Raw genomic sequence first — 21,963 nt, 5'->3', positions numbered from 1 at the left:
GTCTGCCATCAGAGTATCTCACCAGCCTCCTGTCTGTATCAGTCTGCCATCAGAGTATTTCATCAGCCTGTCTGTATCAGTCTGCCATCAGAGTATCTCACCAGCCTCCTGTCTGTATCAGTCTGCCATCAGAGTAACTCACTAGCCTCCTGTCTGTGTCAGTCTGCAATCAGAGTATCTCACCAGCCTCCTGTCTGTATCTAACTGCCATCAGAGTATCTCACCAGCCTCCTGTCTGTATCTAACTGCCATCAGAGTATCTCACCAGCCTCCTGTCTGTATCAGTCTGCCATCAGAGTAACTCACCAGCCTCCTGTCTTTATTAGTCTGTCATCAGAGAATCTCACCAGCCTGTCGGTATCAGTCTGCCATCAGAGTATCTCCCGGCCTCCTGTCTGTATCAGTCTGCCATCAGAGTATCTCACCAGCCTCCTGTCTTCATCAGTCTGCCATCTGAGTATCTCACCAGCCTCCTGTCTGTATCAATCTGCCATCAGAGTATCTCACCAGCCTCCTGTCTTCATCAGTCTGCCATCTGAATATCTCACCAGCCTCCTGTCTGTATCAATCTGCCATCAGAGTAACTCACCAGCCTCCTGTCTGTATCAGTCTGCCATCAGAGTATTTCATCAGCCTGTCTGTATCAGTCTGCCATCAGAGTATCTCACCAGCCTCCTGTCTGTATCAGTCTGCCATCAGAGTAACTCACCAGCCTCCTGTCTGTATCAGTCTGCCATCAGATTATCTCACCAGCCTCCTGTCTGTATCAGTCTGCCATCAGATTATCTCAACAGCCTCCTGTCTTTATCAGTCTGCCATCAGAGTATCTCACCAGCCTCCTGTCTGTATCAGTCTGACATCAGATTATCTCACCAGCCTCTTGTCTGTATCAGTCTGCCATCAGATTATATCACCAGCCTCCTGTCTTTATCATTCTGCCATCAGAGTATCTCACCAGCCTCCTGTCTGTATCAGTCTGCAATCAGAGTATCTCACCAGCCTCCTGTCTGTATCTAACTGCCATCAGAGTATCTCACAGCCTCCTGTCTGTATCAGTCTGCCATCAGAGTATCTCACCAGCCTCCTGTCTGTATCAGTCTGCCATCAGAGTATCTCACCAGCCTGTCTGTATCAGTCTGCCATCAGAGTATCTCACCAGCCTCCTGTCTCTATCAGTCTGCCATCAGAGTATCTCACCAGCCTCCTGTCTCTATCAGTCTGCCACCAGAGTATCTCACCAGCCTCCTGTCTGCCATCAGATTATCTCACCAGCCTATCTGTATCAGTCTGCCATCAGAGTATCTCACCAGCCTCCTGTCTTCATCAGTCTGCCATCAGAGTATCTCACCAGCCTCCTGTCTCTATCAGTCTGCCATCAGAGTATCTCACAGCCTCCTGTCTGTATCAGTCTGCCATCAGAGTATCTCACCAGCCTCATGTCTGTATCAGTCTGCCATCAGAGTAACTCACTAGCCTCCTGTCTCTATCAGTCTGCCATCAGAGTAACTCTCCAGCCTCCTGTCTGAATCTAACTGCCATCAGAGTATCTCACAGCCTCCTGTCTGTATCAGTCTGCCATCAGAGTATCACACCAGCCTCCTGTCTGTATCTAACTGCCATCAGAGTATCTCACCAGCCTCCTGTCTGTATCAGTCTGCCATCAGAGTAACTCACCAGCCTCCTGTCTGTATCAGTCTGCCATCAGATTATCTCACCAGCCTCATGTCTGTATCAGTCTGCCATCAGAGTAACTCACTAGCCTCCTGGCTGTATCAGTCTGCAATCAGAGTATCTCACCAGCCTCCTGTCTCTATCAGTCTGCCATCAGAGTAACTCTCCAGCCTCCTGTCTGAATCTAACTGCCATCAGAGTATTTCACAGCCTCCTGTCTGTATCAGTCTGCCATCAGAGTATCTCACCAGCCTCCTGTCTGTATCTAACTGCCATCAGAGTATCTCACCAGCCTCCTGTCTGTATCAGTCTGCCATCAGAGTAACTCACCAGCCTCCTGTCTGTATCAGTCTGCCATCAGATTATCTCACCAGCCTCCTGTCTGTATCAGTCTGCCATCAGATTATCTCACCAGCCTCCTGTCTTTATCAGTCTGCCATCAGAGTATCTCACCAGCCTCCTGTCTGTATCAGTCTGACATCAGATTATCTCACCAGCCTCCTGTCTGTATCAGTCTGCCATCAGATTATCTCACCAGCCTCCTGTCTGTATCAGTCTGCCATCAGATTATATCACCAGCCTCCTGTCTTTATCAGTCTGCCATCAGAGTATCTCACCAGCCTCCTGTCTGTATCAGTCTGCCATCAGATTATCTCACCAGCCTCCTGTCTGTATCAGTCTGCCATCAGAGTATCTCACCAGCCTCCTGTCTTTATCAGTCTGCCATCAGAGTATCTCACCAGCCTCCTGTCTGTATCAGTCTGCCATCAGAGTATCTCACCAGCCTCCTGTCTGTATCAGTCTGCCATCAGAGTATCTCACCAGCCTCCTGTCTGTATCAGTCTGCCATCAGAGTATCTCACCAGCCTCCTGTCTGTATCAGTCTGCCATCAGAGTATCTCACCAGCCTGTCTGTATCAGTCTGCCATCAGAGTATCTCACCAGCCTCCTGTCTGTATCAGTCTGCCATCAGAGTATCTCACCAGCCTCCTGTCTCTATCAGTCTGCCACCAGAGTATCTCACCAGCCTCCTGTCTGCCATCAGATTATCTCACCAGCCTATCTGTATCAGTCTGCCATCAGAGTATCTCACCAGCCTCCTGTCTTCATCAGTCTGCCATCAGAGTATCTCACCAGCCTCCTGTCTCTATCAGTCTGCCATCAGAGTATCTCACAGCCTCCTGTCTGTATCAGTCTGCCATCAGAGTATCTCACCAGCCTCATGTCTGTATCAGTCTGCCATCAGAGTAACTCACTAGCCTCCTGGCTGTATCAGTCTGCAATCAGAGTATCTCACCAGCCTCCTGTCTCTATCAGTCTGCCATCAGAGTAACTCTCCAGCCTCCTGTCTGAATCTAACTGCCATCAGAGTATCTCACAGCCTCCTGTCTGTATCAGTCTGTCATCAGAGTATCACACCAGCCTCCTGTCTGTATCTAACTGCCATCAGAGTATCTCACCAGCCTCCTGTCTGTATCAGTCTGCCATCAGAGTAACTCACCAGCCTCCTGTCTGTATCAGTCTGCCATCAGATTATCTCACCAGCCTCATGTGTTTATCAGTCTGCCATCAGAGTAACTCACTAGCCTCCTGGCTGTATCAGTCTGCAATCAGAGTATCTCACCAGCCTCCTGTCTCTATCAGTCTGCCATCAGAGTAACTCTCCAGCCTCCTGTCTGAATCTAACTGCCATCAGAGTATTTCACAGCCTCCTGTCTGTATCAGTCTGCCATCAGAGTATCTCACCAGCCTCCTGTCTGTATCTAACTGCCATCAGAGTATCTCACCAGCCTCCTGTCTGTATCAGTCTGCCATCAGAGTAACTCACCAGCCTCCTGTCTGTATCAGTCTGCCATCAGATTATCTCACCAGCCTCCTGTCTGTATCAGTCTGCCATCAGATTATCTCACCAGCCTCCTGTCTTTATCAGTCTGCCATCAGAGTATCTCACCAGCCTCCTGTCTGTATCAGTCTGCCATCAGAGTATCTCACCAGCCTCCTGGCTGTATCAGTCTGCAATCAGAGTATCTCACCAGCCTCCTGTCTCTATCAGTCTGCCATCAGAGTAACTCTCCAGCCTCCTGTCTGAATCTAACTGCCATCAGAGTATTTCACAGCCTCCTGTCTGTATCAGTCTGCCATCAGAGTATCTCACCAGCCTCCTGTCTGTATCAGTCTGCCATCAGATTATCTCACCAGCCTCCTGTCTGTATCAGTCTGCCATCAGAGTATCTCACCAGCCTCCTGTCTGTATCAGTCTGCCATCAGAGTATCTCACCAGCCTCCTGTCTGTATCAGTCTGCCATCAGAGTATCTCACCAGCCTGTCTGTATCAGTCTGCCATCAGAGTATCTCACCAGCCTCCTGTCTCTATCAGTCTGCCATCAGAGTATCTCACCAGCCTCCTGTCTCTATCAGTCTGCCATCAGAGTATCTCACCAGCCTCCTGTCTCTATCAGTCTGCCACCAGAGTATCTCACCAGCCTCCTGTCTGCCATCAGATTATCTCACCAGCCTATCTGTATCAGTCTGCCATCAGAGTAACTCACCAGCCTCCTGTCTTATCAGTCTGCCATCAGAGTATCTCACCAGCCTCCTGTCTTCATCAGTCTGCCATCAGAGTATCTCACCAGCCTCCTGTCTGTATCAGTCTGCCATCCGAATAACTCACCAGCCTCCTGTCTTTATCAGTCTGCCATCAGAGTATCTCACCAGCCTCCTGTCTTCATCAGTCTGCCATCAGAGTATCTCACCAGCCTCCTGTCTCTATCAGTCTGCCATCAGAGTATCTCACAGCCTCCTGTCTGTATCAGTCTGCCATCAGAGTATCTCACCAGCCTCATGTCTATATCAGTCTGCCATCAGAGTAACTCACTAGCCTCCTGGCTGTATCAGTCTGCAATCAGAGTATCTCACCAGCCTCCTGTCTCTATCAGTCTGCCATCAGAGTAACTCTCCAGCCTCCTGTCTGAATCTAACTGCCATCAGAGTATCTCACAGCCTCCTGTCTGTATCAGTCTGCCATCAGAGTATCTCACCAGCCTCCTGTCTGTATCAGTCTGCCATCAGAGTAACTCATCAGCCTCCTGTCTGAATCAGTCTGCCATCAGAGTATCTCACCAGCCTCCTTTCTGTATCAGTCTGCCATCAGAGTAACTCACCAGCCTCCTGTCTTTATCAGTCTGCCATCAGAATATCTCACCAGCCTCCTGTCTGTATCAGTCTGCCATCAGAGTATCTCACCAGCCTCCTGTCTGTATCAGTCTGCCATCAGAGTAACTCATCAGCCTCCTGTCTGAATCAGTCTGCCATCAGAGTATCTCACCAGCCTCCTGTCTGAATCAGTCTGCCATCAGAGTATCTCACCAGCCTCCTGTCTGTATCAGTCTGCCATCAGAGTATCTCCCGGACTCCTGTCTGTATCAGTCTGCCATCAGATTATCTCACCATCCTCCTGTCTTCATCAGTCTGCCATCAGAGTATCTCACCAGCCTCCTGTCTGTATCAGTCTGCCATCAGAGTATCTCACCAGCCTCCTGTCTGTATCAGTCTGCCATCAGAGTATCTCACCAGCCTCCTGTCTGTATCAGTCTGCCATCAGAGTATCTCACCAGCCTGTCTTCATCAGTCTGCCATCAGAGTATCTCACCAGCCTCCTGTCTGTAACAGTCTGCCATCAGAGTATCTCACCAGCCTCCTCTCTGTAACAGTCTGCCATCAGAGTATCTCACCAGCCTCCTGTCTTATCAGTCTGCCATCAGATTATCTCACCATCCTCCTGTCTTCATCAGTCTGCCATCAGAGTATCTCACCAGCCTCCTGTCTGTATCAGTCTGCCATCAGAGTATCTCACCAGCCTCCTGTCTGTATCAGTCTGCCATCAGAGTATCTCACCAGCCTCCTGTCTGTATCAGTCTGCCATCAGAGTATCTCACCAGCCTGTCTTCATCAGTCTGCCATCAGAGTATCTCACCAGCCTCCTGTCTGTAACAGTCTGCCATCAGAGTATCTCACCAGCCTCCTCTCTGTAACAGTCTGCCATCAGAGTATCTCACCAGCCTCCTGTCTTTATCAGTCTGCCATCAGAGTAACTCTGCCTAACACTGTCTCAGGTGGCCCATCCAGCTCATTGTACATTGATCCAAAAGAAAGTGGGAACATGTGTAGGCCTAGTTGGTTCCAGGAGTTTGCAGCTGAGCTTGCAGACCTTGATCACCAACCCTCCTGATAGAATACATCCACACCATACCTGGTTCCGTGCGCTCAGACCAGACAAAGGAGAAAGGGTATCAGTGTCCCTAATACAGCTCATGTCAATCATTCACATCAGATAAATGCATCCCCAGCTAAGGCCACTTCTAGCCTGGAAACCTAACTTACTGTTTGAACTGAGCTTATCCGTTTGTATTCCAGGCGAGACCACTAGCAGCTTTATCAGGAGGCTTGTGTCATCCTCTACATCTGCTGCAGGGCTCCAGCCAGGTCTCCACTTAACAAGGCTGTTGTCCCTCTGCTGTCTGTTTGACTGAGCCGCCAGGCCCCCTTTGAGGAATGGACATCTCACAGGGAGGCAGCATCCTGACATGCCCTTTCTGTCCTGTCCTGACATGCCCTTTCTGTCCTGTCCTGACATGCCCTTTCTGTCCTGTCCTGTCAGTTGGCAGCCAGTGCTCCACTGCCTGCTTTCTTCGGTCCTCACCTGCAGATGGATGCAACTTTACAAAGGTTACTGCAGCCCCACCACCGACGGCCTCCCTCTTTCTCTCTCTTTCTCTCTCTCTGTCTCTCTCTCCTCATACGACTGCCTCCTTGCTTCTTTTATTACACTCTAGCCAGGAGGGAGGATTGGGGGAGAGAGGGGGGAGAACTTTAATAACGCCAAGCCCAGATGGAGGGAGCCGTATCGAGCGTCCTGGCAGCAGATGAAGATGTGCGGCTGCATCACTGTGTTCTCTCTCTTCCCAGAGGGCCCGTTGAGTAAAGAGCAGCCAGAGTCACGTGATGCTTTGTCTGTTTGTGTTGGGCAAACTCCAGTCGCCTCCCGCCAGGCCCTGGGAAAAACAATATCACTGTCAGTTGGTGTTAATAAAGGAGAACAGTCCACACTGACAGAGGCAGAACTCTCTGTCCAATGTCCATCCTGTCTGTCCGTCTGTCTGATGGACGGTTAGTTCAGCAAATCCATACAGTAACCATCCTTCCATTACCACACAGGGAGGTGATCTCTAGATGGGATATACAGTAACCATCCTTCCATTACCACACAGGGAGGTGATCTCTAGATGGGATATACAGTAACCATCCTTCCATTACCACACAGGGAGGTGATCTCTAGATGGGATATACAGTAACCATCCTTCCAGTGCCACACAGGGAGGTGATCTCTAGATGGGATATTCAGTAACCATCCTTCCAGTACCATACAGGGAGGCGATCTCTAGATGGGATATACAGTAACCATCTTTTCAGTAACATACAGGGAGGTGATCTCTAGATGGGATATACAGTAACCATCTTTTCAGTAACATACAGGGAGGGGATCTCTTTTAGATGCTAAACCAAAGCCTGTTAAATTATAGACCATCCCTGGCTAAACCTATTCATTGAAGAGTCTCTCTGTAGTCTACATCCAGGATGTGTTGCATGCAGAGAAGAGGATGAGGGCCAAAAACACAATCAATTCACGAAGTAGGGGATCATGGGAAAGAGAGGATAAGGTGCTTAGCATCATTCATACATTTCCCAGTCGGTGGTGGATTAACGTATATCGCTACAACCACTTAAAAGGAAGTGATTCCCAAACCTTCCATAACAAAGCCATCACCTACAGAGAGATGAACCTGAAGAAGAGTCCCCTAAGCAAGCTGGTCCTGGGGCTCTGTTCACAAACACAAACATACCCCTCAGAGCCTCAGGACAGCAACACAATTAGACCCAACCAAATCATGAGAAAACAAAAAGAGACACATTGGAAATATTTTTTTTTAAATCAGAGCAAACTAGAATGCTATTTGGCCCTAAACAGAGAGTACACAGTGGCAGAATACCTGACCACTGTGACTGACCCAAAATAAAGGAAAACTTTGACTATGTACAGACTCAGTGAGCATAGCATAGGCTTGCTATTGAGAAAGGCCCCCGTAGGCAGACCTGGCTCTCAAGAGAAGACAGGATATGTGCAAACTGCCCACAAAATGAGGTGGAAACTGAGCTGCACTTCCTAACCTCCTGCCAAATGTATGACTATATTAGAGACACATATTTCCCTCAGATTACACAGACCCACACAATTTGAAAACAAATCCAATTTTGATAAACTCCCATATCTATTGGGTGAAATACCATAGTGTGCCATCACAGCATCAAGATTTGTGACCTGTTGCCAAAAGAAAAGGGCAACCTCCAAGAACAAACACCATTGTAAATACAACCCATATTTATGTTGATTTATTTTCCCTTTTGTACTTTAACTATTTGCACATTGTTACAACACTGTATATAGACATAATATGACATTTGAAATGTCTTTATTCTTTTGGAACTTTTGTGAGTGTAATGTTTACTGTTTTTTATTGTTTATTTCCCTTTTGTTTATCTATTTCACTTGCTTTGGCAATGTAAACATATGTTTCCCATGCCAATAAAGTCCTTAAAATGAAATTGAATTGAGAGAGAGAGAGGGACGGAGGGGAGCGAGAGAGAGAGAGAGAGAGGATACAGACACCCTATCACCACTTTCTCTACCTCTTCCATCACCCCTTCACCCTACCTGTCACTTGCCTAATGAACACACAGCCAATGACATGCATTTAATGAGGACCAGGCCTGTCAACAGTCAGCCACAAAGTGGCTGTGAGAAGAGATTAGACACAAAACACTACAGCTACACAACATAGACACAAACTACTGAAATAACCCTAGCTGATCTGATCTCCTCAGACTGGAATGGGTCCAAGTTAAGGACTACCTCCATATAGTAACCCCGTTCCAAGGTAAGGACTACCTCCATATAGTAACCCTGTTCCAAGGTAAGGACTACCTCCATATAGTAACCCCGTTCCAAGGTAAGGACTACCTCCATATAGTAACCCCGTTCCAAGGTAAGGACTACCTCCATATAGTAACCCCGTTCCAAGGTAAGGACTACCTCCATATAGTAACCCTCTTCCAAGATAAGGACTACCTCCATCTAGTAACCCCGTTCCAAGGTAAGGACTACCTCCATGTACTGTAGCAACCCTTGTGCGGTTACAGTCGACACTGTGAAATTCCGTGGGCAAAATAAATATAAATTCAAGTTTTGAAGAGCTTTACCAAAACCTACTATACTCTCTGTCTCTCAAGTGCCCTTTGTTCCTGATATAAGGGTTATTACTGTGTCTCTAATGAAAGCTCTCTCCTGAGCCAGAGGAACCATTAGTTTAGCTCTTTAGAGAATATAAATAGGATGAGCTGAGCTGAGCTGAGCTCGCTTGGCGCTGAACAACACCTCACCAGCAGACTAATGACACTTCTGGTGGAGAGAGGGCGTGAGGTGGGGTGATGGCTGGAATTTCAAACAAGACACTCACCCAGCCAGGCCGTGAACGGCACGCAACTCACCCAGTGGTCAGCCATCCGTGTCCTCACACGCGTGTGATTGTGAGTATGAGTGGTTCCTGTCTGTCTGCTCACACACAAGACAATACACTGTTTGTTCGCACTGTTGAACACACTGTATGCAGTAATGCAGCTTTCTTGAACATACATGTAACACATGTACAACTGTAGATTGAATAGTCTCTACGACATAGTGTACTCAACATTCAGTGCCATAGTATTTGTCGACCTAGATATCAACGCTAAAATGAATGTGCTTTGCTCTCTGTTACTCTGCCCTGGCCTAGCCACAGCCCAGCTCAAATAGGTCACACTATGGGCCATAATTAGTTGCAATGTCGAAGATTGTGAATTATTGATGACAAGGGAGGAAACTTCAAATTGACTGGTTTCAACCGGGTTTTAAAGGGACCGCTGGAGCTTTGGGGACAGTTATATTTAGGGACACTTTTTCAAAGTTTCACCAAATAAATCTTTGCTTGAGTTTTGCATGACTCTGTGAGCAAGGCAAGGCTGCATTGTCACCAAGACATATTATTGTATTTTCCAGCTGGGGACTTTGTGGAGAAGTGGACCGTTTATTTCTGACTGAGGGACATAGTGTATGATGATATTAATCCCCTGTGTAACTACCTACACCTGCTAGGTCTACTGAGTCAGTACTGATCTGGCAGAACGAAGCACCTGGATGATCCATGAAAGACCAGGGTGTTACTTCTGGAATACATCCATGAGCACAATACAGTGACAACAGCCATTAATCAGACCTCAGGGTCAGGGCCGGCGCTACTTGGTGACAAAGCCGGGGCATGAACCCCCAGATTTAATATTTAAAAATCCGCATAAAAACAAGATGCGCATTTTCCCACCGGAGTTGTTTCCATCAAATTGACTTGTCTATAAAAGGCTGTGCTTGATTATGCAGTGTACATAAACATACATTTTGCGGTTAAATTCCCATGTACCGAATAAAAAATACAAGTTAAATGGATTTCCATCACATTTTCAACTCTACTGATGGTTTTCGCACAACAACTGTTGCGTTATATCGCGTGTGCCCATTCTGTTATTGGCACGTGCGCTCTAGCCAACAACTCACAAATATAGTGCGGGTATAGCCTACATGATGAGATTATTATGGACAAAATATATTATTTTTATTTGTCAAAAGGCAGCAAGCATCGACGATCATGTCAACAGAACAAGAACCTCGATATTTATTGGAAATGAGCATCAAGCTCATCACCCTGCACTTTCACCACCTCTGTGAAGTTCATAATTTATTCTATCTGTAGCCTAACTGCATGCTTTCCCGACTAGTCGATGAAAAGTACTTCATACTTCGATATGGTTATTATACCAATATTTGCGCATAAAAGCGTTTCCACCGACATTTCTCGCATACTACATTTTACCGACACAAAAAGATCCCAAACTGTCTAGCGTATTTTGTTTACCGACAAATGTTCTGTTTGCATTAGACCCGTCATTACATTTTTGATCAGACATGTACTTTAGTCGCATAATAAAAGGTTGGATCATGGAAACCTGGTTACAGAGATTTAAAAAAAAGTTGTTCACTTTTGCACACAGCTACAGCTAATAGGCCAACTAATAGCTACTAGTTTCGTTGACTGTTGGTAGCGGTACGCGCAGACCCTTTTCTTTCTGGACAGATCTGTCTCTACACGTTCCAACTACAGAATCCATATTAGGAAGTCCCTTTGTTAGATCTCCCCTTCGTCAGAAAACTAACAGATTTGCTGATATATGCCGTCGGAGAGGAATATACAAAATTCAACTGGTTTGTTCTGGTCAATATACTTGAATCTTATTGTCAAACTATCTGATCCGATTGGTCAAAAGACCAAATTAGCGCCAAAATATTTGAATTGGGCTGCTGGTGTAAATGCAAGCATACGTGCTCCAGGGTCTTTTTGCCAGACCAAGACAACTAATCAATGAAAGAACAGCACCACCCAGTGGATGTATGTGGTAGCACAAATAACCATTATAAAATGCACAAGACCATGTTGTGTTTGTGTGTAAAAACGACAGTTTTACACGTTTATTTGGGTTCCCAGTACACACATTAAGGATTTGTTCAATAGAGTGTCTGCTTTAGGACCCCCTAATACACAGTTATGGCAGAATAGAATGTGGTCTGAGGGAGTAACAAGTCAACTGACTAGTTAGTTGTAACTCATAACTGCAGTCCTATATACAATCTTATCTAGAGATCTTTTCATAGAATGGCGATTGGTTAATTAGACATTTATCAATATTGAAGAATAGCGACTTGTTGATGACTTGTTACAATCACAAGGCTTTTTGTAAATACGCCGAGATATCTTTTTAAATGCACTTCACAGCAGATATAACAAACTTCATTTATAGCTCTAGAATAATCTGCCATACATTTTAGGAGGCACAGCCTTTGGCATCCACAAGACAGAAAATGGCCTAGTCCCTAATCAACCCCTAGACCCTAAGCACTCGAGATCCCACCAGCGCATAAGAGGTGTGAATCTCAAACGGCACCCTATTCCCTATGTAGTACACTACTATTGACCAGGACCTAGTGTTTTCCCCAGCTGGGAACTTTGTGGGCCCTGGTCAATAGTAGTGCGATACATAGGGAGCCATTTTGGACACAGCCATAGGGTCTATGAGGGGTTGATTTGGGTAAGGGCCTACGTATGTCCTCGGACTACCCATGTGTGATTAGTTGGATTGCCAATCATATACAATTTGTGCCCTCCCCTTAGAAGACAAGCAGACAAACAGCCTCCACGGTAAGATAGACGCTGTACTTCTGCAGCCTTCAACCAACAAAGTTATACATCTCTACAGATACAGGTATTACACCAAGAGAGGAAGATTTCTTTCGTTCTTTATATCAAAAAAGTTTAAAGACCTGAGTATTTCAAGGAATAAGGTTGTTTCTTAACATACAAAAACGTACGCGCATTTACGTTGACACTCTGTAAACCGCCACCAGGCTGCTATCTTCCCTTATGTGATTGAAACATGCACATCATTAATAACACCAACCTTCTTTATCTCCTTAAAAGAACAGAATTCAAATCTGGAATTTTGTCAATCACAGAACCAGTGAACGTGGCTCACAGGGGTTTTTAGCAAGCAGACAGGTAGCATTACAACACTGTGTATATATCATGTTGTGGACATTTCTGAAGAGCCTTAAAGCATCAATAATTATTACCGTGTGTGGACAGGACTGACTGGGTGATGAAGTTACTTTCAGATAACTTAAAGGTTATAAAATCATTTTTTTAAATCATAAAAACCTATATATCTTTTTCAGAATTGTTTTCTCCTCTCCATCCAACAACTCCTCCTAGCCTGGCATCCAGAGCTGTTTGTCCAATCTTGCCAACTCAAATGTCAAGCCAAACATGTTTAGAAGGAGTTGGCAAGAGAGCCAAACAGCCTGCACCCATGCTAAACGATGAACTCTGTCTGGATTTACAGGTTCATTCCTTGGGCACTTAGCAGAGAGTCCAGCATGTCAAAAGTGTCTTTGTAGTCGGTGTGTTGGCCGTTAGAACCCAGCACTCCGTTTGACCCCTCCGGGCCACCGTGGTGTCTCTCCACCGTCCTCGGGCCGCCACTGCTGTCCGAAGAGTAGTGGGAGGAGCCTCCGGCGCCTTTGGAACTCCTGCTGCTCTTAGCAGAGTGGTGGTGGTTGTTGTGACTACTGACGTCGGGGTTGGCCCGTTTCCTGGAGGAGGAACTGGAGCCCCCCAGGTCGCTACCATGGCCCCCGAGGACTCTGAGGGCCAGGGCGGGGTCTATGGCCCCTCGGCCATTCCCGCTGAGGGCATAGGGGTGCGAGTGGCCGTGCTTGGGGTGTCTGCTGGGGCCAGAGTGGTCTTTGTACTTCTCTTTGCCTTGTGGGACACCAACATGGCCGCCTTGGTCCCGCTCAGCCGAGACTTTGATTCTCATCTTCAGCTCCTCGTTGCTGGCCGCAACGCCGTTCTCAACAGCCAAGGCCTGTGGTGGGAGACTGCGTATCTTTTTAGAGCTGGCCTTGTCCCTCCTACTGTCCCCGTGCTGGGGGACACCCTGCCCAGGCTGGGAGCGTCTTTTATGGGACTGCGGGTGAGAGAGGGCGGGGGACTGGTACATGTCCACACCGCTCTGCTCCTCTCTGACACCGTTCTGCATGGCCTGCAGATCTGCTGCCTGTTTCTCTCTGTACTTGTCCAGGGACAGTTTCTGTGGGGGGCGGGTGAAGGGCGAGGGGTTACTGGGCAGTGCCTGTGGATGCTTGCCTGCACTGCACGTTTTGTGTTCGTGTTTGCCTGATGGGTACTTTGAAGGGACGGCTTGAGGAAGAAACGAAAGGCCCTGGTCCAGACCCAGCAGCTCAGCCTGGTCACCAGCCAGGGCCTGGTAGGGAGGGAACGGGACAGACATGTCGTCTAGTGAAGGCATCTCCCCAGAGTCTGACAGAGACGAAGGGAAGAACGAGTTGCTGCCGGACACACCGGTGATGCTGTCCAATGAGGAGGTCCCTTGGAAGATGGTGTCGCCCGACTGGCTGTCCATCTTCGGCTTCTTGGCAGCTTGCGTGGCCTGGAATGGAGATGTCGTGAAATTCAGTTAAAAAGGCAACACCAAAACATTCCACCCCAAATGTCAGTCAATATCATTCAGAAGACAAATCTGATGAAATAGTGAAGTAGTAGCTACTAGTGCTAAATGCTGTAAGACTTACACCAGTTGTGAGAGCAGAACCTACCCTCCAGTTGCGTATCCTTTTCAGCCTGCTGGGCGTCTTTTCCAGAATCTGCAGGAATTCATTGGTCAGCTCTACATCGGACACAAAGACAACTATTAGAACCCTGAAGGTTCCCTGCATCCACCTTCACCACATTATATCCCCCTGCGTTGTATCCCCCTGCGTTGTATCCCCGTTTCTGTGCAGTCTGAATAAACAACAAGAAATACTAACGGAGGGTGGAATTACACTACAGACCCCCCGAAGGTTCAACACCTTCAACCAACTGTTCCCAATTTCAACCCTCCTGCCCTATATCCCCCTACGAGGGTGGAATTCCACTGTCCTCCTGCCCTATATCCCCCTACGAGGGTGGATTTCCACTGTCCTCCTGCCCTATATCCCCCTACGAGGGTGGAATTCCACTGTCCTCCTGCCCTATATCCCCCTACGAGGGTGGAATTCCACTGTCCTCCTGCCCTATATCCCCCTACGAGGGTGGAATTCCACTGTCCTCCTGCCCTATATCCCCCTACGAGGGTGGAATTCCACTGTCCTCCTGCCCTATATCCCCCCTACGAGGGTGGAATTCCACTGTCCTCCTGCCCTATATCCCCCTACGAGGGTGGAATTCCACTGTCCTCCTGCCCTATATCCCCCTACGAGGGTGGAATTCCACTGTCCTCCTGCCCTATATCCCCCTACGAGGGTGGAATTCCACTGTCCTCCTGCCCTATATCCCCCTACGAGGGTGGAATTCCACTGTCCTTCAAATCAAATAAGAACATTCAAACGTTTCTCACCGTCCAGCAGTGTGAGTGTGACGGTGCGGTCCAGATACTCCCACCAGTGTTTCCCATCAGTAGAGACAGGGATCTCCCAGTTGGACCATTTACAGGCCAGGTGGATGCAGACGCAGGCGATGACCGTGGGCTTGTGCTGCAGGCAGAAGGTGGTGAGGTGGAGGCTGTTGGAGGGGAGACAAGACCACAGAGGAGACACCTGTTAGCTACAGTTCCAGGATGGGAATACACAACATCAGTACTAGCCCTGGGACATGGCTGGAGACCCTATGGAAGTGCTTTTCAAACCTTTCCGCGGACTTGATGATTAGTTGACAAGTCGAATCAGGTGTGCTAATTGTGGAACAGTTGAAATACATGGAAGGGCTGGGGGGGTCCCCAAGGAGAGGTTTGAACCCCTGCTCTATGAGGTCTCTAGACTAGAACCATGTCTCTGGTCTAATACAGCTCAGAGTATAGTAGATCTGCATGCATACAGTTCATATAATACTATGTTCATATTTCAGACTGTTGTGGAGAGTGAGTGACAGAGGCACATACCCCGGTGGTTTCTATGATGGATGATCGAGGTTGTTTCCCTTACCATTGCCTACAGAATTGTACCTTATGAAACTGATACATTTACAACAACCTAGATGGTAAACTTGTTCTTTGAGAGTACTGAGCATTTTTATATTGGGATCAAGCTTGTTTCCTAGAGATCATTGATTTCCACCATCCACCTGCTTTGTTCCAGTCCAGCCTGTCAAGTCATGCCATCTCACTCATACATTTGCACACATCATTCCTTTAAATGTCCTTTTTCAAATGGTTCAATAGCCTAACATTGCAAAAATCTGGGCAATTGTTAACCAACAAGAATGATCTGTATGTTTATTCATGGAGAGCTCTGGCGCCCAAAACACATACATCCTGTTTTATACCTCGACACACAAAGGCACTTTGCTCCGCCCACCTTTAGGAGGCTTTCTTAAACAGTTTCCACCTTTCTCCTTCACCCTGGAATGTTTAGTCCCGCCCCCCTCTGTTAGTGGGTTGATAATTCTAACACAGTTTACACATTTATACTGTATTTGGGGTGAAATCCTTTAGTCATTATTCTTAAAATACAAATTAATCTAACAGCAATCTTGAGGAAAATAATTAATATCCCAAATGTAGTAAAATCTTGTACGATATAATGAATTGTAATGTTTAGATTCTAATAAGGTAAAGAAGAGGATACCTATAGCTTACAAGTCCCTCATATATAAGATAGAGAATTATGGATGATCATTTTACTACTGGAGTATTAGGTGTGTAAATTATTACTACTAAATATTACTAAGAATTTGCTTGTTACCCTTACATATTAGCTTATATTTGTCAAACGTAAATCAAGAAAAGAAAAGAAAACGTTATTAATACTTACCGGGACAGATTCTATAGTTTACATCTTTTCACTGATCTTTAGTGGCAAGCTATATTCAGGCTACCAATTGTGTTTTAGGAAGGAGGAGACATATGCACTCTGTAGCAACCAAATGGTCAGGGAGGACGTTCTACAGCACCACTAACACTTCACATTGTGCATTCAACCCCTATGTGCCAACACTGAGCCCTTGTACAATACACCGCACTGCTGCAGCCTGGCTGGCTGTCCGGTACCGCCCCTAGGGGTTTCCCAGAAACCTGCCTGGCGCAAAGAGGGCGTTGGACACAGGAAGGGGGACCTGCCAGTACAGGAAGATATAGTGTGCCATCACAGTGCAACATAGTGGTGGGGGGGGTCAGGATAACAACCTGTTGGTAGCCATGAAATAGGAAGTCTGTGCCAAATCCTTGCTTGCTGTAATAGAAGGAAGAGAAAGGTCAAAGGTTAGCTCAGAATCTCAGACTAGCACTGGAATAAAATAAAATGACGACAACATATTATTATAACAACTGGTTACATCCAGCAGAGGTTTAATAAAAGGTACGTGTCTGTGTGTGTCAAAGACGAGAGAAGGTGATGAGATGGAAAGACAAAGAAAGGAGCCTGTACCTCGCACTAGCTGGGAACATCTCACAACATCAGTGTGAGGATGTTCAATTGTTATTTCAAAACCTGAAAACAATGGAATGGAACATTATTAGATATTACAAAAGGCCCATAGGTCATCCAGTGTGCAAATGAACCAGACATGACCATGACTGCATCCCAAATGGTACCCTATTCCCCTTTATATTGCACTACTTTTGACCAGGGCCAACTGGGCAAAAGTATTTTACTGTGTGTAAAGCATAAGGTGCCATTTGGGATGCAACTCATAAAGTTTCCATTTATCATCCATCTATAGACAGATCCTTACCCAGCGTCTGCAGTACTATCGTTTCTAGTATCACCAGCTCCTGAGCTTGCTGATGGTATGCCTAAAGTTCAACAGATTTCATATTTGTAATGTGTCGCTCTCTCTAGCAATAGCTCTATGACAGATCCACAACACCCAGGTACAGAGGCCTCACTTACATTGCTCTTGGTGTCTAGTGGTGCATCCTGGGGGTTGACACAGGCGTGGGCCACTTTGATGACATGTTCAAGCTTCCTAGGCTGTTCCTCAACCTTCGCGGCCAGGAACAAGGTTGTTTGGGAGATGATCTGTAGGGTCAAAGAAATTAAGGTTGGGCGGTATCCAGATTTTCATACCATCCTCCTCTCATCCCGGGAATTACGGTATTACAGACTTAGTGCACAAGGGGGCGCCAAAAACGGGGTGAAAAAGCCTATTGTGCATCTATTACCAGAATGGTAACAGAATGAGCACAAGTCATTTCCATGGAGGCTGCTAGCTAAATATGCTATTGAGCGCAAACGGAAATGTTTTTTTGAGTTCAACATATTTTTTATATAGGAAGGAGCTACAGAACGTCATTTTTGGTGAGTTTGTACATTTACAAGCGAATGTGAATGAGAGACATTGTGCAAATGAACAATACTGCAACGGGCAACGGGCCTGCCTGCTCTGAGAAGATGGGGGAGGAGCAGACAGGCCCAGAACAGAGAGGAGGAAAAACACAAGGATTTGAAAAGATATCTGTACAGCTGCCACTGCCAACTCATCCAAAGGGCTTTGACATCTCAAACACGGCAGAAGGCGAAGACAATATGATTGCCCGTCACCTTATTAATTCAGCCACTTACTGAGATAACTAGCAAGTTAAACTTAGGGGTCGCGTTAAAGCAGAATTGTTCCGTTTTTCAAGCAGGAAAAAAATATATTTCTTATGAGTTTTATCTTGCTGTGTTTTGTAAATGCAGACCTAAAATGCTTCTTATTGTAATTTCTGCTCTGCATCAGACTAATTGTGTGCTTCAGTTGCACTTCTCCACTCCCATCTGGACAAGAGGAATACCTATGTAAGAATGCTGTTCTTTGAATATAGCTCAGCCTTCAACACCATAGTACCCTCCAAGCTCTTCATTAAGCTCGGGGCCCTGGGTCTGAACCCCACCCTGTGCAACTGGGTCCTGGACTTCCTGACGGGCCACACCCCCAGGTGGTGAAGGTAGGAAACAACACCTCCACTACGCTGATCCTCAACACAGGGGCCCCACAAGGGTGCATGCTCAGCCCCCTCCTGCCCTCCTGTTCACCCATGACTGCGTGGCCACGCACGCCTCTAACAATCATCAAGTTTGCAGATGACACAACAGTAGTAGGCCGGATTACCAACAATGACGAGACAGCCAACAGGGAGGAGGTGAGGGCCCTGGTGGTGTGGTGCCAGGAAAACGACCTCTCCCTCAACAAAACGATGGCGCTGATCGTGGACTTCAGGAAACAGCAGAGGGAGCATCGACGGGGCCGCAGTGGAGAAGGTGAAAAGATTCAAGTACCTCGGCGTACACATCACTGACTATCTGAAATGGTCCACCCACACAGACAGTGTGGTGAAGGCGGCGCAACAGCACTTCTTCAACCTCAGGAGGCTGAAGAAATTCAGCTTGGCCCCCCAAGACCCTCACAAACTTTTACAGATGCACAATTGAGAGCATCCTGTCGGGATGTATCACCGCTTGGTATGGCAACTGCACCGACTGCAACAGCAGGGCTCTCCAAAGAGTGGTGCGGTATGCCCAACGCATCACCGGGGGCACACTGCCTGCCCTCCAGGACACCTACAGCACCTGATGTCACAAGGCCAAAAAGATCATCAAGGACATCAACCACCCGAGCGACAGCCTGTTCACCCCGCTATCATCCAGAAGGCGTGGTCAGTACAGGTGCATCCAAGCTGGGACCGAAAGACTGAAAAACAGCTTCTATCTCAAGGCCATCAGACTGTTAAATAGCCATTACTAGCCTGCTACATTTACATTTGAGTCATTTAGCAGACGCTTTTATCCAGAGCAACTTACAGTTTTTAGTGAGTGCATATATTTTTCATACTGGCTCCCCGTGGGAATCGAACCCACAACCCTGGCGTTGCAAGCGCCATGCTCTACCAACTGAGCTACCACCCGGTTACTCAACCCTGCACCTTAGAGGGCTGCTATCCTATGTACATAAACATGGAATCACTGGTCACTTTAATAATGTTTACATACTGTATTCTACTGTATTTTAGTCAATGCCACTCCGACATTGCTCGCCCTAATATTTATACATTTCTTAATTATATTCAGATGTGTGTATTGTTGTGAATTGTTAGATACTACTGCACTGTTGGAGCTAGGAAAACAAGCATTTCACTACACCCGCAATAACATCCGCTAAATATGTGTATGTGACCAATAAAATGTGATTTGATTTTGATGAGAATTCACACATTCATTCAGCAGACAGCGCTCTGACTGACATGTAGTTACTTTTCTCAGTGTAGCCTGCCTACCTTTCTCCAGTAAAATGTAAGATTAACTTTGAGAAAAACATTAGAATGTAGTCAGCTACATTTCCTATCTATGATAAAAAGAAATGATGGCCATGCATCATTTTTGCAAAAACGACCTTGCTTTTTAATTGTAAGCTCATTTAGCCTACCTGTGTGGCTGCCAGCCAAATAGCGTTGCACTTATTCTATTTTCTGCCAAATGTGTTGTATTTTCTGTGAAGGAAAACTAAAGTTGCAAGTCCCTGATCACTCTATTGAAGAAAAAAACACTTGACTTTCAATATAAAACGCGACCTCTGTCATTACACAGTTGGACTCACCTGCTCCCGCTTTCTCCAGTTTTGCTATTTACAAACAAACAGAGACTGGCTCAACTGTTCTGGGGAACTATGGTAGGGAACTAGTGTAGGTAGTCCCTTGTAGCTCAGTTGGTAGAGCATGGCGCTTGCAACGCCACGGTTGTGGGTTCGATTCCCACGGGAGACCAGTACGAAAATGTATGCACTCACTAATGTAAGTGGCTCTGGATAAGACCATCTGCTAAATGACTCAAATGTAGATGGTAAGGTTCATAATGTAAAATAATGTGACAGGAGAAATGAAGAACGCAATCTGCTTTCTCTCCTAACATATTGCACAAGTTGACTGCAGGTATTAACTTAAAAAGTAGCTACAAATATTAAAATGTAAAGAAACATTTCAAATTAATAGTTTCCACGTGCAAAACTTCAACGTTATAGACAGCATTGAAAAACCACCCCGTGGCTATTTCCAAATACCCAGGTGTACGGTATATAAGGTATACCACCCAAGCCTAAAAGAAATCCATCAGATTTCCCTTGTAGATAGAAGTTAGCCTTGTCCCAGATCTGTCTGTGCTGTCTTGCCAACTGCAAGTCATTGTCACACCAAGCACAATAACCATAAGAGTTGGCAAGACAGCACAAACAGATATAGGAAGAAGCTAGATAGAAATAGTTAGAGAAAGAAAATACAAAAAAGATTGATGTTACAATTGAGATGGTGATTACTTACATTCCTATGAAACTTGGTGAAAGAGTGAATCATATAAAATCTATGCATGTAAACGATTGCAGTGTTGATGATGAGTTGAGAGCTGAATACAAGACTTAAGGTATTCCAAGTGATATGTGGATTGAAACAACAGAAATACTGCAATCAAAGCATAAACTACCTAACATCCTAGCTGGCTGATGTCATTTACTGGTAGTTGGCTGGCAATCCACCTAGCTTTGTTCCCATCTAAGCTAGTTAGCTCACGTTCGCTAACGTTAACCACTAACGTTTCTCCCATAATGAGACAGAGCTGACCAAGATGTCACAATTAACTACCTCGTGAGATAACATAACACAAACCATATTATATATGCTCATAAATCTGATTAACTAATAGTTATTTGTACATCCAGCCGGCTGAGTAGACGATAACAGGGTTGCTAAAGCGAACGGCTAGCAGGCCATAATAGCTAGCTGATCACATAACAGAACGAGGTTAGCATGGTAGCTATCTAGTTAGCTGAATAACTAGCTAGTCTAACAACCTCAGGTTACCGTCACTGCGTTAGGTACCCTATTTTGTAATCAAACCAAAACCTTAGTCGAAGTTATAAATTCAACTAGTATTTTAAAAATGGACACATTTGGTTGTGTTTCAGTTACTTGAAAATAAAACTAACTAGCTGGCTACTAGGTACCAAGCTAACAAACGGCACAACCATTTTGGGTAGCTAGTTAGCCTAGCTGCCACATAGCGGGCTGAAAGCCTCATTTTCAGACAGGATACACGTTGAGTCTCTGGCCCATATCCTGAATTAGGTTGGCGGCTTGCTGTCGGTAAGAAAGTTCCCTATCAGATTCGACTCCACTGCGGCGCGACGGCGTTGTTTCTAGTTGCTCCCGGGAAAAGAGCCATTTCGAAGAAGGTCCCCGGTGCACCGCCATTGCGCTCCAGCAACTAGCCCCTGGTGGCTCGAGTGTGTAGGGAGCGTAGGAAAAATCATCACGCGCATGCGCTTTGGCTACTCTCCTAGGACTAGTAAGCCAATTTCTCAGCAAATTAGCACTATTTTAAATTCCAATACAGCAAAAAATCTCTCACAAATTGTGAAAAATCATGAATACGATAATAGGTCCATTCTATCCAAAGTTGCAGGCTCAAAATCGTGTAAAAATAAAAAAAAAGAATACACCCAGTATCCCATACTTCCCCGCGCGTGGAGATTCTACAGCGGCTCCTCTTTAGATATCGACGGTCGAAAAAACACCCAA

The 21,963-nt window shown here is 46.2% G+C and overlaps 2 protein-coding genes across 2 annotated transcripts; both read right to left on the bottom strand.

The window, feature by feature from the left end:
- Window positions 1–11,303: 11,303 nt before the first annotated feature.
- Window positions 11,304–15,444, bottom strand: LOC121565571 (cyclin-T2). The gene is made up of 4 exons (XM_041876150.2): window positions 15,427–15,444; window positions 14,824–15,022; window positions 14,018–14,112; window positions 11,304–13,875 (listed from the first exon to the last, which is right to left on the bottom strand). Exons 1-4 carry the CDS (start codon window positions 15,442–15,444, stop codon window positions 12,760–12,762), a joined length of 1,428 nt encoding a protein of 475 aa, XP_041732084.2. The 3' UTR covers window positions 11,304–12,759.
- A 1,148-nt stretch (window positions 15,445–16,592) lies between these two features.
- Window positions 16,593–21,735, bottom strand: LOC121586525 (cyclin-T2). The gene is made up of 6 exons (XM_041903277.2): window positions 21,479–21,735; window positions 20,710–20,791; window positions 17,312–17,440; window positions 17,154–17,214; window positions 16,847–16,909; window positions 16,593–16,651 (listed from the first exon to the last, which is right to left on the bottom strand). The coding sequence occupies exons 1-6, from the start codon at window positions 21,634–21,636 to the stop codon at window positions 16,593–16,595; spliced, it is 552 nt and encodes a 183-aa protein (XP_041759211.1). The 5' UTR covers window positions 21,637–21,735.
- Window positions 21,736–21,963: the final 228 nt, after the last annotated feature.

The sequence above is a fragment of the Coregonus clupeaformis genome, chromosome 30, assembly GCF_020615455.1.
Source record: "Coregonus clupeaformis isolate EN_2021a chromosome 30, ASM2061545v1, whole genome shotgun sequence".
In the NCBI taxonomy this organism is placed as follows: Eukaryota; Metazoa; Chordata; class Actinopteri; order Salmoniformes; family Salmonidae; genus Coregonus; species Coregonus clupeaformis.
This window is presented reverse-complemented; position numbering and strand designations above follow the sequence as displayed.

Coding starts and splice junctions, on each gene's coding strand:
- LOC121565571 (XM_041876150.2), bottom strand. Junction 14,113..14,823: donor CACACTCACACTGCTGGACG/GTGAGAAACGTT, acceptor TGTCCGATGTAG/AGCTGACCAATGAATTCCTG. Junction 13,876..14,017: donor GTTCTGCTCTCACAACTGGT/GTAAGTCTTACA, acceptor TCTCCATTCCAG/GCCACGCAAGCTGCCAAGAA.
- LOC121586525 (XM_041903277.2), bottom strand. CDS start 21,636: ATGGCGGTGCACCGGGGACCTTCTTCGAAATGGCTCTTTTCCCGGGAG. Junction 17,441..20,709: donor TCACCAAGTTTCATAGGAAT/GTAAGTAATCAC, acceptor TTGACCCTACAG/ATCATCTCCCAAACAACCTT. Junction 17,215..17,311: donor CACTAGACACCAAGAGCAAT/GTAAGTGAGGCC, acceptor GTTGAACTTTAG/GCATACCATCAGCAAGCTCA.